Consider the following 18,927-nt stretch of genomic DNA (forward strand, 5'->3'; position numbering starts at 1 on the left):
CAATATGAAGATTCTCAGTCATCCAGGTCATCATAGTCTAAGGAGCTTGGAAAGAAAAGCGTCTGGACTTGTTTAAGTTGCTTGAAGACGTTTCACCTCTCATCCGAGAAGCTTCCTCAGTTCTAGGGTCAAATGGTGGAGAGTCCCAGATTTAAACCTAGTGGGAGTTTCCCCCCAAAGAGGGACAAAGGACCCCCCTGATGATCCTCTACCTAATCACATGAGCCGAAGCGTGAAAATGGGTGTGGGTCACAATCAGCCAGGGTTTTGGGTGAGCTCATTGTGAAACCTGGCCCCACCCTATCATGTGATTTCCTGAGGTCAGCTGGCCCAGGATGTGAGTGGGCGTTAAGGCGTCTGGGGAGGGTTCTCAAAACTGGATTATAAATGGCAGACAGTTGGTGTTGTAAACCACCGCCTCTGTTCAAAGATGGTCGCTCACAGTGGACATAGATGGCTTCTTTCACTCCTCTTTCAAACCATCTGTCCTCTCTGTCAAAAATGTGAACGTTGGCATCCTCGAAAGAGTGACCTTTGTCTTCTAGATGCAGATGAACTGCTGAGTCTTGTCCTGTGGAGGTGGCTCTTCTATGTTGTGCCATGCGCTTGTGAAGTGGCTGTTTGGTCTCTCCAATGTAGAGGTCTGGGCATTCCTCGCTGCACTGCACAGCATACACCACATTGTTAAGTTTGTGTTTTGGAGTTTTGTCTTTGGGATGAACCAGTGTCTGTCTGAGCGTGTTGCTGGGTCTGAAATGCACCAGGATGTCATGCTTGGAGAAAACTCTCCTGAGTTTCTCTGATACACCGGCTACATAGGGGATGACAATGTTGTTGCATCTGTCTTTCTTATCCTCCATCGCTGGTGTCTGGTGTCACTGAGGAGAGTAGTGATCTTTGTCTGGTAATCCGTTGTGTTTAGGACCACGGTGCATCTTCCCTTATCAGCTGGTAATATAGTGATGTTGTGGTCTTTGCTCAGGGAAGCGACGGCCTTCTTTTCTTGTAATGTGAGGTTAGACGGCGGGACTTTGGCACTGGAGAGGGTGGCTGAGACTTTCATCCTGATTTGCTCTGCTTCTGTCTGTGATGATTTATTAATCCATATGGCGGTTTCTGTGGCTGTGATGAGGTCCACTATGGGCGAATTAGTGATGGGATTTCCGGCTCTTTTTAGAGATCCGGCTCTTTCGGTTCGGCTCACTAAAAAGAGCCGGCTCTTTCGGCTCTTCAGGTTGTTTTGTTGCTTTAATTAATTTATTATTAACAATAATATAAAATTATGCACAAAAGGAATTACTAACGTAAAAACAAGTGGTTTTATTTATATATGTTTATATATAAATATATGCAGTGGCCCCTAGAGACAAAACACGTACAAACTCCAAAACACATTTCTAGCATGAACTGAACTTCCAAAGCAGAGCTACTAGATCACTTAAATTACACAATTGAAAGCATGTGTGTATTGTTTGTGTATTTATACACAGGCACTCATATATATATTCAAATAATTTTAAAAAAAGTTCATTTACCTGTTATTACCACACACCAAATCCGGTCATTGGTACTTGCTGGCTTGTGTAGCCACAAGATAACAAAGGCTCAACACTGCGCCCAGCATCCTGGAGCACTTCTGTTGTCTTTTGTACGTGTTTTGAGTTTTTATGTGCTTCTGAGTTTTTATATGCTTCTGAGTTTTTACGTGCTTCGGAGTTTGTACGTGTTTTTACGTGTTTTGGAGTTTTTACGTGTTTTGGAGTTTGTACGTGTTTTTACGTGTTTTGGAGTTTTTACGTGTTTTGGAGTTTTTACGTGTTTTGGAGTTTTTACGTGTTTTGGAGTTTGTACGTGTTTTTACGTGTTTTGGAGTTTGTACATGCTTCAGAGTTCGTACGTGATTTTAAGTTTGTGTGTGCTTTGTCTCTAGGGGCCACCGTAAATATACTTTTATTTATTCACTCCACATAAAATGTAATAAATAAATCATCTAATACAAAAATCAACTATTCACATTTCAAGTTTTAACTATTTAAATTTTCAGCTTTTTCCTTTCACAAATTTAAAGTGAAAAGAACACAAAACACTGCAAACCACAACACAATTAAATATAAATTATAATATGAAAACTAAAAGAACATGCATATTCTCTGTCATATGGACCTGCATGAATAAACTTTCTCAATCCTTTATCATCTGCAACCGAAAATAGTTGTGGATGATTACTATACCTTTCTAATGTTGTTGTCCCTGCCTCTCTTTCTCTCTCTCTGGCTCTGTTCCTGTGCTACTGAGTGTAACTACCGCCCCTCCCCCCTCTGCCCAGCGTAAAGCACAAGGCTCGCGTGCAGAGTGAAACGGGAAAAAAGTGCGAGAGAGAGGCTGAGAGAAAGAAAAAAACAAAACAAAAAAAACCACGTGACGGCTCGCGATAAGGAGACAGCTCGCGATAAGGAGCCGGCTCGCGTCGTTCACGTCAAAGAGTCGGCTCTAAGAGCCATTTCGTTCGCGAACGACCCATCACTAGGGCGAATGTTGCGGAGAAATGGCAAAATTGAGACCTTTAGCTAATACTTTCTTTTCAGGTTCAGTGAGATTCCGGTCTGAAAGGTTCTTCACCCATTTTATAAAGTTTATAAAGTCGTTTATAAATTCTCCATGTCCCACTGTTAGCTAGATTGCATTTTGCTTTGCAGCATTGTGCCACCGAGTCTGTGTAGTGGACTTTCTAATTAGGGCTGATATTGTCACTGATTTCTACAACTCGTTCAATTCTGATTCGCAAGGTCATGATTTGATTTGCCTCAATTTGATTTTGAAATATTATAAATATATTATTATATTATAATTGTGATCATTTATCTTGTATATGTACTGTATAATGATTCAACAATTCTTTGATTAGAAGTATAAGGTAGCATAAGATATAATAAGATGTAACAATCTCACAACCTCGAAGCGTGAGGAGACAGAGAGCAGGGCATGACAGACAGACGGACCAACATCCTCGTATACACTATATACACACAGACAAGGAAACAAAGAAATGGCAGTTAGGCAGGGAAAACCAGCTGACACTAATCAGATGAGACAAGACTGGGAGGAAGCAAAAGAGAGTAGTCACCGGGGAGACAGAGGCCTGAAACATGGGACAGGAAGGCACAGAGCAGACACAAAACGGAACAGGAATAGAGCTAGAAATACTTGAACAGAAACCAAAACACTAACATTGATAACCATGAAAAACAAATAATCAAGAAACAAATTAAACAGGTATAAAACACTGGGTCACCGATCCAGGACCGTGACAATTTCTCTGCAATTACACACTCAGTGTAAACTATCTTGGATTAAAAGCAAAGCTGATAGTTGTGAGACTTAATCAGAGGTTCAAGGATCACAGCAGATGCCTTCGTGTCAAAGTAACTGAGAATAAAACTGAAAAATATCAAGATTCTTTTTGGCCTGGTCTTTTACAGCATTATGACCCCCTTGAAAACGATCTGCAGGAGATCAAAAACTGAAGGAAACCATGAATCAACATTTGACGATTATCTGATGCTGCTGAAGCGAAGCAGAGCAAAGTTAGAAGTTTGTTAGAGACACAGATAAGCGTTTTGCAATTTAGCATAAGTTGTAAAAGTTGAAATTTCTTTGTTATTGAAAAGCAGAAATTAGGTTTTCCTGTTAGAGCAAATTTTGGGAAAATAAATAAAATTTAAAAAAAAAAACCAGCGGCCGACAGTGCTCTACACAACGGTAGACTGGTGGGTAATAACAAAGAGAATCACGCAGAAAAATAGAGATTTTTAATGGATTTTTAATGGGTTTTCTCGTGGTGGAAGCAAGACAACCAAAGTAAGATGGAATTCATGACAATGTTTTTCAAGTGTAGTTTTGATCTTCCTTTGCTGTTGGATCAGTGAATTTTGGACAGAGTGACAAAGCCTGCAGCTGTGCAGTCTGTGAGATTGCAAATCTGTCAGCTTTCAGCACCCAAAGGCGTGTCCATTGTTGCCAGACTAACCGCAATTTGTGTTCAGATATTTATGTGGAAACCATTTACCTGCTCTTCAATCGTTTGCTGTTTTAGCAGTTTAGTGGGTGTTGAAATACTTTTGTGAGCTTTTAGCTGAGATTCTGGCATTTCTGGCAAAATTCATTTATATTTAAAAATGTATTTCAGGACTTAATGAATCGATATTCTTCAAATGAAAATCGATTTGAAATGGGAAATCAAGTTTTTAAACCCACCCTATTTCTAATTCTTGAGTCATTTTTTGGATACGTACGTGTAAAACCTTTGTAAATAGTTAGTTAGTTATAATAGTTACAAACTTGCCAATGACAGCTGTAGTTTCAATAAACGACTCATCTGAGAAGAAACAATGTTTTTGGTGCTGCATTGACAACAGAGAGACATACGATTTGGGTATGTACCGGAGTTCGACCCCACCGTTTTTCTGTGCATTCCATTTCTTTTCTTTAGCAGTCACATAGATCAGTGGTATGGTCTCCGATGAGGGCCTTGCACGATACAGTGATGTACAGCAATGTACAGCTATAGAGGATGTGCCTGACTAAGTGAAGGATCATTCTTGCTTAGGAGCCTGGAAGATGAAGGCATCATATTCAAGGATCCAGCTTAGTCCAAGACCACGCTGAAGAGGTGAAGAGTCTGTCCCTATATCTAAGTCCTTTTCCAGGTCATCAGCTGGAATGCATCCATCACTTTGCTACTGTTTGAGGCAGTTTTGTGTACGGTAGCTGTAAATTTGACTTAGCTAATATCTTCTGTATTTTCTTTGGAAGACTGACAGCCTCAATTTCTGTCAGAAGTGAGGTCAGATAATCGTTAGCATAGACACTCAAGATAACAAATTCCTTTGGTTTTTCTGCTTCTCCTGAATTTTCTTCACCCATAGTTGCCCGATTATTGGATCATTTTCACCCTTGTTAAGGATTTAGTTGAGGTTTTTTCCTCTTTCTTTTTCCCCTGTCCTGTCCGCCAGTGTAGCAATCAGAATTTGTGTCTGAAGGACAAAAATGCATTTGCTATATTGGTCCACTTGATAGCCATATTTTAAAGAAATATTTTTAGGATTTCTTTTATATTTAATTATTACAATCACAATGTAACAGACTCGGGGCAAGAAAAGAAAGAATAAAGCTGTGGAGAAACTTAAAAGAAGGAGATGGAAGGAAAAAACACTTAGAATCTGCTTCAACACCTACTGAAAATAAATAAATAAAAAAAATCAGAGAAAACAAAGCAACAACCAACATAAGCATAAACAGCAGTAAATAATATATGTTAATGAACAGCACACAGTACTAACAATACCAGATACATTTAGAGGCAGTAGCCAACCGAGATAGCGTGAGTCTGTGAGTACCTGCTTGTACAGCTGTGTGGGTGACTGCGCTTGTATTCAAAGGTTAAAACACAATGGCCATGAAGGACATTGTTGAATGGACTTTGAGTTTCATTTTTCCGTTTCCAGAGTTTCAAGCTTTGCAGTGTTATTTGTGTTGACCCAACTGAAATAAACTCAGTCCAAAGAGCCTCCGTTCAGTCATTAAGAGGTGCGCAGAGGGGCAGGTAAGACCTTCCAGTTTTCTACAAGTCCTTTCACATAAACTTAGTGATTAGTACTTTTTGTACCTGATACTAGAGGCGGTTTGCAAAGAGAAAGCTTTGACTTTATAATTTATTGGATTACATGGGTGTACACGCAGTGTGTTTTGTTTGTTAGCCCTCTTTGGAGAAGCAGAGGCCATCATGAGGGTGTGGCTGTAAAACGTTAAGGTTTATATGAACTGAAACAACAACAAAAAAAAGACTCAAATGTGTATAACAGTATCGAAGTTCTTAGAAAGAGAGAGGTATACTTTTTAATAGCCTGTGTTTCTAGTGTTGTTTTTTAAATTATTATTCCCAAAGGCAAACCACATACCGAACTCCAGATTCTAAGCTGTGTGTTGTAGAGGACAGTTAAAGTAGATTAGTGAGCTTGAAAAGAAAAGCGTCTGGAGTTCTTTAAGTTTCTTGAAGATGTTTCACATTTCATTTGAGAAGCTTCAGTTCTGAACTGAACTGAAGAAGCTTCTACGATGACCTGGATGACTGAGAACGGTCACAGAGACAGTTAAAGTACATTAAACTGTCTGAACTGTAAGCGTAATAGACTTTCACTTCCAAACCAGTCTACATATCCTGTTCAGGAGAGAGTTGCGTTACTGTACTCGTGTTTCAAATTACACAAGCCATCTTTCTGAGATATGTCAACCATGTATTGCTGTTTAGTTTTAAGTCACTTGGATGTTTATAGAAAGCTTGTTTTTCCAACATCCCCAAATGCTTGTTCATGGTGGATGTTTAGGTGTTTCTCTCTGTAATGCTCTAGTATATTTACCTTGTTATATAAAATGTCCTGTAAATTATGGATATATTAATAAAGCTTAATTGGAGAATTAAAAGATTACTAAAGAGATCGACGGCATATGCCTTTTGGCTGTAGTTTGAAAGAAAGTGCTCCAAAATTTTAACTTTCATTTAATTTGTACTTTTAATTTTCATTTTATTTTGTTTTTTCTGCTTCTCGACTTTCACAGAGTGATCGTTCAGTGTCTGTGGGTGAAGTTCAACATACAATGGCAGAAAAACCCTTGACAGACTGGGACAGTGGTCTCCTTGACTGCTTTGAGGATGCAAATACTTGTAAGAAGCCAGTTAAATTTGTCTCATAAATTGCATTTGTGTTTTCAGGACTACAGTTTTTTTCCTCATTTGTGTTGCCTTCATCTTTTCAGACTTCTTACAACTTTGTTGATGCGTTTCTGTGTTTTTCAGGCTGCTATGGATTCTGGTGCTGCCCCTGTCTCGCCTGCACTGTTTCAGGAAGATTTGGAGAGAACAACTGTCTCCCTTTATGTGATATATGTGGCTCTGGTGTATTAGCAGTCTTTGGGATACCTGTTTGTGTTCCTCCTGCAGTTTTGTCTGTAAGAGCTGCCATGCGAAACAGATATGGCATCAAGGTATGAACCGTGAGATGATGACACTGAACTCAAAGCTGGACTTTAGTGGGAATTACAAGTCTCACTCACTGAAACAAAAACATCCATAGTTGATTTCAACTATGCCTAAATGTTTTTTGTCAAACATTCACACACATACTCAGTATCTGCTGCAAGGATATTGTGACATGTGGACCAGAAGAGCCAGGGATTGATCTACCAAACCTCTGGTTGGTAGATGACCTGCTCCTCCACCTGAATTACACCACATCTGTAATGCTTGTACTCTCTTTCTGCAGGGCTCTCTCTGTAAGGACATTGCAATTTCCTGCTTCTGTGAGTGGTGCTCCTGGTGTCAGATGCATCGCGAGTTAAAGCATCGCAAGAAAACACCAACTGTCATCAACTTACACAATAACACGGTCATCAACATGCAGCCTGTTCCAACTGTCCAGCCAGGAGTGATGATGATGCCTGCGCAACCAGTTGCAACTGGTTTCATGACTCAACCAGCAGTTGTCATTCACTAAAAGTGAAACTGAGAGATCTGATGTTACTCAGGGTATTAACTTGTGAAAGCAGAGAATGTAATCATTTAGTATGGTAAATCCTTACTAATGACTTCCTAGTTATCAAGAAAATTAAGAGAGTTAACATAAATGATGGGAATGATGATTTGCCCATTTGAAGTTTGGTTACAAATGTAAATGTACTTTATTGTTTACGCAATAACAATATTTTACTGACTAAAAACTTTCAGAGATCTAGTCTTATCCTACTTTTCTGAGAATTTTCTTCTCAAATGAGTGATTCAATTCTAAAAGCTGCAAAGACTTTTACACGAAAACTTCAGAAGGGAATGCAAATGGTACATTTGAACACCATGGATATACAGTCCAGACTGACAAACTAACAATAACAAGGAACAATAGTTGAGATGTTGAGCTCTCCGTAACCTGCCAACACATACAGTGGGGCAAAAAAGTATTTAGTCAGCCACCGATTGTGCAAGTTCCCCCACCTAAAATGATGACAGAGGTCAGTAATTTGCACCAGAGGTACACTTCAACCGTGAGAGACAGAATGTGAAAAAAAAAATCCATGAATCCACATGGTAGGATTTGTATAGAATTTATTCGTAAATCAGGGTGCAAAATAAGTATTTGGTCAATAACAAAAATACAACTCAATACTTTGTAACATAACCTTTGTTGGCAATAACAGAGGTCAAACGTTTACTATAGGTCTTTACCAGGTTTGCACACACAGTAGCTGGTATTTTGGCCCATTCCTCCATGCAGATCTTCTCGAGAGCAGTGATGTTTTGGGGCTGTCGCCGAGCAACACGGACTTTCAACTCCCGCCACAGATTTTCTATGGGGTTGAGGTCTGGAGACTGGCTAGGCCACTCCAGGACTTTCAAATGCTTCTTACGGAGCCACTCCTTTGTTGCCCGGGCGGTGTGTTTTGGATCATTGTCATGTTGGAAGACCCAGCCTCGTTTCATCTTCAAAGTTCTCACTGATGGAAGGAGGTTTTGGCTCAAAATCTCACGATACATGGCCCCATTCATTCTGTCCTTAACACGGATCAGTCGTCCTGTCCCCTTGGCAGAAAAACAGCCCCATAGCATGATGTTTCCACCCCCATGCTTCACAGTAGGTATGGTGTTCTTGGGATGCAACTCAGTATTCTTCGTCCTCCAAACACGACGAGTTGAGTTTATACCAAAAAGTTCTACTTTGGTTTCATCTGACCACATGACATTCTCCCAATCCTCTGCTGTATCATCCATGTGCTCTCTGGCAAACTTCAGACGGGCCTGGACATGCACTGGCTTCAGCAGCGGAACACGTCTGGCACTGCGGGATTTGATTCCCTGCCGTTGTAGTGTGTTACTGATGGTGACCTTTGTTACTTTGGTCCCAGCTCTCTGCAGGTCATTCACCAGGTCCCCCCGTGTGGTTCTGGGATCTTTGCTCACCGTTCTCATGATCATTTTGACCCCACAGGATGAGATCTTGCGTGGAGCCCCAGATCGAGGGAGATTATCAGTGGTCTTGTATGTCTTCCATTTTCTGATGATTGCTCCCACAGTTGATTTTTTCACACCAAGCTGCTTGCCTATTGTAGATTCACTCTTCCCAGTCTGGTGCAGGTCTACAATACTTTTCCTGGTGTCCTTCGAAAGCTCTTTGGTCTTGGCCATGGCGGAGTTTGGAGTCTGATTGTTTGAGGCTGTGGACAGGTGTCTTTTATACAGATGATGAGTTCAAACAGGTGCCATTCATACAGGTAACGAGTGGGGGACAGAAAAACTTCTTACAGAAGACGTTACAGGTCTGTGAGAGCCAGAGATTTTCCTTGTTTGAGGTGACCAAATACTTATTTTCCACCCTAATTTACGAATAAATTCTTTACAAATCCTACCATGTGAATTCATGGATTTTTTTTTTCATATTCTGTCTCTCAAAGTTGAAGTGTACCTCTGGTGCAAATTACTGACCTCTGTCATCATTTTAAGTGGGGGAACTTGCACAATCGGTGGCTGACTAAATACTTTTTTGCCCCACTGTACTAGCATTGTCTGGATATAAAACTTTAGTGGTTTGTTGTCTCCTGCTTCACAGCCAGTAGCAGGAAAGGATTTTAAAAATAAATTTCTTTGGTTAGTTTGTTTAGCTTCAAGATTATCAAATAAATGGGAGCCAGATGTATTCATATGCTTTATTTTGGAAATTAACTAACTTTACCGCTGTAGGAAACCTGTATATTTGTGAATTTCCAAACTATGAAAAGAGGCTCTTGAACAAATTGACCGGGCAAGTGCATCCTGATAATGAGTTTGATGAATCGCATTGACAAAGAGCTTAAGACAAACATAGCTTCAGGGAGTGTGTGTGTGTCAGAGTGCTCTGGAATGCACACAGAGTCTTTGCAGACTATTAAGGATCAAACATCCTATCAATATGCAATCAATTATATACCTCTAAGCATATATGGTTGTCATTTATGCTCAGAAATATATAATCCAACAATATAAACCTGACGCCCTCCTCCAAGCTTGGGTGTGATGGTAGCCCTCTAGTGGGTCACCACACTATCCTTTAGCATAGCAGCATTAAAAGAAACGTGCCTTGCAAGCTGGAAAAACTGGTTTGATTAGAAGTTCATATTACAGCACTCTGGCTTGTAGTAATCCAGTAATTAAATACTTGTCTAAACAGCACTTAGGTCACACAGCATACTTAGATTTTTGGATAGAGAAACAAGGCTATTCTTTATTGTGAATTTTAGAAAGACAAACCAAATTATATTCAATTTTTATTCTCTTCTAACTAGAGCAAGAGAGGTTTTTTTTTTTTTTCTGTCTGTTTAAAGGGAAATAAATCGAGGTGTCATCTGCATGTCAGTCTTGATTAAGGCATGTAAATCAGGAATATGGCACCATGCATAGAGCCCACAGAGGCTCATGATGACGAAGCATTGGAGGTTTTCTGTTTAACAAGTACGATCTAAAGCAGTCTAAACCGGTTTCTCTGAGGCCGAGCACTTTGCAAAGCGAGGTAATGGAAGTAGTAAGTGATTCTGACAAACACTATAAGATTAATTCAAGCAGAACAAAGACTGAACCATCTTTAGCAGTTAATAATAGATCAGTATGAAACGCTGCATTAGTCCCACTAGCATTTAATGAGCAACAGACCGAAAACGTGACATCAAGAATGTCCTGTAATTGCTGCAAATTTTACTCATCTATAAAACATATAAATCATAGTTCTCTTGTGTCAGAAGGCTTTCTTATTTTCTTGAAGGAAAATAGTGATTGAGATTTTTCACAGGCTTTAACAGATTCAGAGACACACAGTAGTTTGTGGGGTTTTTTGTAAAGCCGTGTGACATAAAAATGCTAAGTTAAGGTTACACAGAATTTAAACTTTACATTCAGCATTAGCCTCAACGGATCAGGCGGAATTGCGGAATCTCTGCTTTTTATTACATAAGCACACTTTTAAGGTCCAACTAACTTCCTCAGCATATTAAAGGCTGGTGTCAGATTTAATTTTTGACGAACTAGGACTTATTTTATACGCTTTGAGGACTTTGTCTACCTGTCACCTACAGCAAGTTTTTCCATATAACCAGATAACCTAACCTGCATGTCAGCTGAGTGTGGGAGGAAGCTGAAGTATTCAGAGGAAACCCATGGCACAGGGAGAACGGGAAACTCTACTTTCAAAGGCCCCAGTCAGGGCTTGAACCAACCTCCTTTGATCAGGGATATATAGATTCCTGACCCTGAAAATAACATGCTGAGGAAGCTGACTTAAGCTAAAGATATACTTTTAATTATCAACTAATTCTTTTTTATTTTGTGGGCTGTATAATTTAGTTTTTTGAACTTGTACTTGACAAGTGAAAGGCTGCTGGTGTGATTCTAGACGGCGACACAAATTCTATTTTTGGACTTCAGAAGAGCATCCAGCATCAGTGTTGGTCAAGTTACTTGAAAAAAGTAATCAGTAACTAATTACTGATTACTTCCCCCAAAAAGTAATCCCGTTACTTTACTGATTACTTATTTTCAAAAGTAATTAATTACTTAGTTACTTTTTAAAAACACGATTTACAACCTGAAGAGGTGATAAAGCGATAGATCTTTCAGCCCAATTCTACTTTTTCTGCATAATCCATCATACAAAATATAATCAAATGGAAAAGTCTCTTTTTAAAACTTGTTTATTAGTTTTAATCTTTTAACTTTATGCATCAAGCAAAAATTAAATTACATGCAACATTCTCTGACTGGAAGAAATTAGTTTAATATTTAAACCTATTTTCTGCACATTCCAGCACATAATTTTTTTTTTGTGTGTGTGTTTACACTCACTCTTTCAAATAGATGCAAGTAAAACATAGCAGAAAATAAATAAAGTCAAAGACTCAGCGGTCCTGTTGCTCTATTTTCACCTGTAAAGCAGGAGTGGGGTAGGCGGAGGTTTACCCTGGTGCAGGTGTGCCGCAGCGGTCAGTGGAAAAATCTGCGAGTTTCTCTGTGTGTTTCCCATTACGTCGTTGCGCACTCGGTGTTTGCTTGGAAGTTTAGGGGTTTTTTCGCTGTAAAAAGAAGTTTTCTTCCCACGCACAACGGACACTAATGTTTTTGTCACTTTTTATGGAATCAAACTCAAAATAAGGTCAGTACTTCCACGCTTTAAACGCTGCACGCTCATACTCTCTCCCGCACTCGATATATGATCCATTGTTGATCTGCACACAGCTGTTGCCACAAACGTTGCACTTGCTTACGTCACTGTCATGAGACATTCTTGCAAAAAAAAAAAAAAAAAAATCACGGTTTTAGTAACGCAGCGTTCCTACGGGAAAGTAACGGTAATCTAATTACCGTTTTTGCAATAGTAATCCCTTACTTTACTTGTTACTTGAAAAAAGCAATCGGATTACAGTAACGAGTTACAAGTAACGCGTTACTGCCCATCTCTGTCCAGCATAAACTCTGCCAAATAAAACATGCACAGCTACCTGATCTGGTGAACCCTTGGGGCAAGAGTCCACCTGAAAGTAACTACAGTACTCCCTCGAATATAGCAGAGGCTACATTCCTTGACCCTGACAGGTGAAAATCCATGAACAAGAAATCACATGTTTATCTTATTATTTTAATATGGTGATAACATAGATGTAGATGTAAATAACTGTTGTTGGAACCACTTCAGGAACCAAGGATGGGTGAACAAAGTTGTCTTGGTCTAGAAAACCTGCTGTCATTCTCCATGTCCCACTGTTAGCTAGATTGCATTCCTTTGCAGCATTGTGCCACCGAGTCTGTGTAGTGGACTTTCTAATTAGGGCTGGTATTGTCACAGATTTCTACAACTCGTTCAATTCTGATTCACAAGGTCCTGATTTGATTTGATTCAATTTGATTTTGAGGCAGTAAGAAATATTATAATTGTGATCATTTATCTTGGATATATACTGTTGAAAGAACCCTCTAAAACTTGTAAATTAAATATATTTCCAAATTAGGAACAGATTTTTAAAAAGCAGTTACAATATTGCACTTTTTATTTCTGAGGTTCCTGTTGAAAAAAAGACATGCCCAAAGTGACGTGACTATTTCTGTCAGGGCTGCAACGGCAGACGTGTGGAGTGATGAGAGAAAGGACCCAAGTGCAGGCACCGAATTTACTGACAGGGAACGTTTATCTACAGTTGGTGACATACAAACAAAGATGGGAAATGACTGATGTTGAACTAACAGAACCTGCTAGCATAATGGACAGGTTTTTGACACAAACAAAAAGCAGAAGATGAAGCATCACCAAATATGCGTACAAACCCACTTCCTTCCAAAGCAAAAAGCAGAAAATATGATGAAGCATATCTTGCGCTTGGCTTCACCTGCACAGCGGTGGGTAATGAGGAGAGGCCGCAGTGTGTTGTCTGTCTTAAAGTGCTAGCTTGAGACAGTTTAAAGCCCAACAAGCTAAGACGCCACTTAGAGACAAAACATCCAGAGCACAAAGACAAATCAGTGGACTTTTTCAGACAAAAACTTCTAAATGTTGTGGTCAACAGTGTCTCTTTACTAAAGCTGCATCTGTTTCGGCAAATGCTCTCCTCAGCTCCTATAAAGTTGCCTACCGAGTGGCTCAGTGTAAAAAGCCGCACACGATTGCAGAGGAATTAATACTTCCCTGTGCTATGGATATGGTTTCAACTATGACTGACGATGCAGCAGCCAGCAAACAGGGTATAACGGGATATTCCTCGTCCAATAATACCATCGGCAGGCGCATTTATGATATGTCAAAGGACATAGAGGATAAGGTGCGTGACAGCTGCTTTTCTCTGTAGATGGATGAAGCCACTGATATTAAAAAAGACTGCTTATTGATAACGTATGTCAGATTCCTTGATGGAGATGAGGGAGGAATTACTTTTCTGCAAACAAGTTCCTGCCAGAGCAACTGCAGAAGAATTGTTTAAAATCATAGATTCTTACTTGAAAGAGGTCGAGCTGAAATGGGAGGACTGTGTCGGGATTTGCACAAATGGGGCGCAGGCTATGGCTGGGAAACCAGGAGGGCAGCAAGCGCTCATCAAGCGCGTCTACCCCAATGTGCAGAGGACGCACTATATGATACACCGCGAAGCACTGGTGTCTAAACAGCTGAGTCCTGAGCTCAGTAACGTAATGACTGATGTCATCGCCACAGTCAACTACATCAAAACACGACCTGTGAAAGCCCGGATTTTTTCAGCACTGTGTGAAGAAATGGGCTCCGACCACACAGCCGTTTTGTATCACAGCGAGTCCCGATAGCTGTCACGTGGGAAGGTGCTATCCAGGGTCTCTGAACTGCGAGATGAGATCCGCATCTTTTTTTTGAGGGAAGAGGGCAGTGATCTTACCAACAAATTTAACTGCAACAACTTTCTCATGAAACTGGCATACCTCAGTGACATGTTCCTGAAACTCAATGAACTAAATTTGCAGATGCAAATGTGGAAGCAGCGAGTGAAAGATGGAAACGTGGACTAATTTGAGAATTCAAAATCATTCATTGGAGACCGCAGGCTGCGGAATACAGTGATCCCATGCATCAGAGAACACATGTCTGCCCTTCAGAAACATTTCCAGAGATATTTCCTGGTGCAAGATTCCAAAGAATAATTGGATCTGTGACCCCTTCTTGAGCTCTCAGCGAAGGCGGTCGCACTTTCTCCTCTCCTCCTCACCCTTATCTTCCCTGCTTCGCCTCTATGTCCTTGTCTTGTCTTGTGTGAATTTACTTTCCCTGGAACAGTCTCTCACTGTCGTTCTCTAAACCTAAAAGAGAATTATGGATTTGATCAACTGGTCTCTGAGTGCTATTGACACCCTTTTCTCAACGAGAAGTCGGGGCTCGGGAGAGCCTGAGTGCCCTGGAGGGACTTTCCCTGCCGGTTACACAATGGAGGGGTGGCAGAACTGGAGGACCGTGTGCCTGGCGGGACTGTCGATCGAGGACGCTGAAGATATCTACCTATTCGGAACCATGATAACAGGGTTCATGCTGATCGGCGTTGGCTTAGCCCTGGTTTATCAGAGAAATAAGAAAGCGGAACCGGCTGTTCAAACCCCCACAAGGCTGCCCGCTGGATTCGAAGCGACGGGACGAGGTGCGACCTCTCACAACGAACGTAATATGGTCAACACCTTGGAGACGCTTACAGCTGCTGTGAAGGCTCAAAACAACACCATTGAGCGTATGAGGGGAAACATCAGAGAGAGGCCTGCTCAAAATGAGACCCTTGAGCGACAGTTGGAAAACATCGCGGAACGGATCACTGCAGTTGTGAGGTCTCAGAATCAAAAGACTGACAACACCACGGAACAGAAGTTTGATACCATCATGGGGAGGCTCGCAGCTCTTCAACGGGAGATCGAGAGACCAGCCTCGGAGTGCTAGAATTCGAGCTGCTCACAAAGGAGAAATCAACAATATTCAACATTTGGACACCACGGCCCCAGCTGCAGGCCCAAGGCTGGAGCCCACCAAAACAACTCCCTGATAACGACTGTGTGATGACTATTCTTCCCGCCCCATGAAGGACACCTGGATTGGCTGGAGGACTGTTTACTTAGCCTGATAGGCCGAAGGACACTGTCTCAGCTAAACTATGGACACGCACACACACACACTTACACTGATAAGCACTCACTCATCCCCCTCCCTTTCCAACGCCTTCGATGCTTGTGCCCTACCGGGGATGATAGCAGTCAACTGGACCAGCACAGATGCTGCAGGACCGGATGCGCTGTCTACGCCGGCTCTCTCTTACCCTTTACCCGCCCCTGTTGCTTGTCTCGTGTTTCTATGGTGTATTGATAGTCATGTGCTTTTGTGCTGAGGTGTTTTTTCTTTTATCAAACTGTTCTCCCACTAGGAGCCTGAGTGGAGTTTTTTTTTCTCCTCCTCTTACCTCATGTAGTGTATTTTCGTTGTTTTTTTCCTATCAGCCTACCTTCTGACATGTCTGCCCAATGTGAGGTTTGTGTAAAGTTGGTCAGAAGGTTCCTTTGTGAGTGCGCATGCGCCATTAGCGTGCTGCCTGCTGTAACCCCTAATTTCCCTCGGGATGAATAAAGTATTCTGATTCAGTGCAACACCCCCTGCTGACTTCAGCAAATCCGAGGAGGAACGGTTCATTGATCTTACCTCTGATTCAACTAAGAGGCTGCAGTTTAAGTCACAGACCCTGGTTGAATTTTGGATTGGAGTGGACAAAGATTACCAACTGCTGGATAAGAGAGCCCTGGCCATACTTCTTCCTTTTGCCACATCCTATTTATGTGAGGTAGGCTTTTCTGCTGTGGCTTCAATCAAGACAAAGTACAGATCAAAGATGGACATTGAAAATGAACTCAGAGTGGTGGTCTCAAAACTGCAACTCAGGTTTGAGAAGCTCTACACCAACAGGCAGGCTCACACCAGTCACTGAAAAGATGTGAGGATTAAATGTGTTATTTATTTATTTTTGCAATAAACCTTTAAGATCTTCTTGTAAAACAAAGGGTGGGGGCAGCAAAAAAAAGTTTGGGAATCACTGCTGTAAAGCATTCAACTCAACCCTCATCATGGCACTAGTTCGGCTTTCACCTTCATCAAAGAGTAAGGACAGTGTTAACGACAGCTGTAGTTTCAATCAACGACTGATCTGAGAAGAAACAATGCTTTTGGTGCTGCATTGAGAACAGAGGCAATGAGACATAAGGTCTGGGTATGCCTCACTAAGTGAAGGATCCTTCTTGCTTAGAAGCCTGGAAGATGTAGGCATCATATTCAAGGATCCAGCTTAGTCCAATGCAATGTTGAAGAGGTGAAGAGTCTGTCTCTATGTCTAAGTCCTTTCCCAGGTCATCAGCTGGAATTCAGCCATCACCTTGCTTCCGATTTGAGGTTTTGTGTAGCTGTAAATTTGAATTAGCTAATATCTTCTGTATTTTCTTTAAGAGACTGACAGCCTCCATTTCTGGCAGGAGTGAGCTCAGATCTTGGTCAGCATAACATTCCAGTTAACAAATTACTTTGACTCTTCTTCTGTGCTTCTCCTGGTTGGACTTTCCTTAACCCATAGTTGCCCGATTATTTGATTATTTCCGCACTTGTTGAGGTTTAGTTGGGAGTTTTTTGTTGCTTCTTTTCGCCCTGTTCGTTGGCGACGCATGCAGACACAGCGGCTTGGAGCTCCCAAACATACAGCAGCGTTTTTGGGTTTTTTTTAAGTGTATTGAGTTTACTCTATCATGCACTAACTCAACAATTATAAGCCAAACTGCTTGAAATCTGAAATCGGCATCAATATTATTCACCTGGAAACCTAAATTCCATCCCACTGGAGATCCTGCGCTCTGCGGAGCTCAGCTGAACACTCATTATACCGCCCTTGAGACACTGAAGATGACGAAGAGACTGGAAGCAAAAGCGGGGAAAGAGAGCCGGCATACGGGCTAGGCTACAAGCAAATATCTGCTCAGTTTATCAAGACACCGCATATTTTCAAAAGCGCTCTGACGTTTTCGGAGACGTCTGTTACCCACCAGTTCGATAGCTATCCGGAATTCAAGGCTCACTAGAGCTGGTGAGAACACCGGACTCCCGGCAAATCATTTTCAAACCCACTGCCGTCTTTCACTACTCAGGTTAAAAATTATATATAAGTCACTTAGATAACTTAATAATGTTACTGTTTGGCTTTTTTCCAGTATTTTAATTGTTCCTGAGTAAATCGGTTTGGTTGAGATTAAAGTTATAGTTTTTACACAGCTGAATAAACGTCAAGCAGACAACTGATTATCAGACAACTGACTACAGAGAGGACGTCCAACATTTAACCAAATTGTGTGGAAACAACGACTTGGTTCTGAACACTGCCAAAACAAAGGAGATCGTTGTAGACTACAGAAGAGCCAAGAAATAGACGTCAAGCAGACAACTGATTATCAGAAGTGTGAGATGCTCGAGAATATACTCCGGTGTCCTGTTATATTTTAGATAGCAAGGAGTTTATTAAACTTCACCGAAACAATCTGCAAATTTCATTAAAATTTAATAAACTATCATCTTGTCTTTATTTTTAGCTAGCAAATACCTTAAACACTTAAAGCTGTAAGCTAATGATAGTTATATAAGAGCAGATGCGTGCTGGTGCAATAAGTGTACGTTGTACGTCCAATGGATGACGATCTGATTAGTCGACTAATCGCAAAAATAATCGGTGACTAGTCGACAATCAAAATAATCGTTTGTGGCAGCCCTAGTTGGAATCAAACTCCTGAATCTCGACACGGTCTATGCTAGTCGTTTACAGAAGCAAGCTAGCCGCATAATCAAGGGCCCAACCCATCCAGGTCACAGATTTTTCCATCAGGGAAGAGATATAAGGGCAATCAGAACCCGCACAAACAGACTAAACAACAGCTTTTTCCCCAGAGCTGTAGCCTGTGTCACCCCTCCCCCAGCACACAATAGCTAACTCTCCCTCTCTCTACTTTACCCCATGTCATGTCTGCTGCTAATGTACAAAGTCATTTACTGGGCATTAATGTTTGCACTAAAATTACCACATTGTAGATACTGTTATATTATATTATATTATACCGTTTGCGCTCAAACTACCATATTCTAAATACTAGCATTTCTTTTTTGTTTTTTGTTTTATTTAAGTGCCTTCTTTTTACTTTATATTTTACTACGTTTACTTGGTTATTATGTTACTATGCTGCTTCTGGTTTTATTGCTGCTGGCCTCTGTGAGCTACCAAACAAATTTTGTTGTATAACTACAATGACAATAAAGTTCTTTATCTATCTTATCTAGAAATCAGAATATTTGT

At 40.9% G+C, this 18,927-nt stretch overlaps 1 protein-coding gene across 1 annotated transcript; it reads left to right on the plus strand.

Moving 5' to 3' along the window:
- Nucleotides 1-6,615: 6,615 nt before the first annotated feature.
- Nucleotides 6,616-7,767, plus strand: LOC309693034 (cornifelin-like). The gene is made up of 3 exons (XM_082512017.1): nt 6,616-6,721; nt 6,854-7,041; nt 7,320-7,767. The coding sequence occupies exons 1-3, from the start codon at nt 6,655-6,657 to the stop codon at nt 7,548-7,550; spliced, it is 486 nt and encodes a 161-aa protein (XP_082368143.1). The 5' UTR covers nt 6,616-6,654; the 3' UTR covers nt 7,551-7,767.
- Nucleotides 7,768-18,927: the final 11,160 nt, after the last annotated feature.

This window comes from Aulonocara stuartgranti, assembly GCF_965226115.1.
Source record: "Aulonocara stuartgranti genome assembly, chromosome: 17".
NCBI classification, from domain to species: domain Eukaryota; kingdom Metazoa; phylum Chordata; class Actinopteri; order Cichliformes; family Cichlidae; genus Aulonocara; species Aulonocara stuartgranti.

What these genes read in the sequence shown, in the direction of transcription:
- LOC309693034 (XM_082512017.1), top strand. Translation starts at nt 6,655, where the DNA reads ATGGCAGAAAAACCCTTGACAGACTGGGACAGTGGTCTCCTTGACTGC. An exon ending in CTTTGAGGATGCAAATACTT is followed by an intron (nt 6,722 to 6,853) that starts GTAAGAAGCCAG and finishes TGTGTTTTTCAG; the next exon opens with GCTGCTATGGATTCTGGTGC. An exon ending in GAAACAGATATGGCATCAAG is followed by an intron (nt 7,042 to 7,319) that starts GTATGAACCGTG and finishes CTCTTTCTGCAG; the next exon opens with GGCTCTCTCTGTAAGGACAT.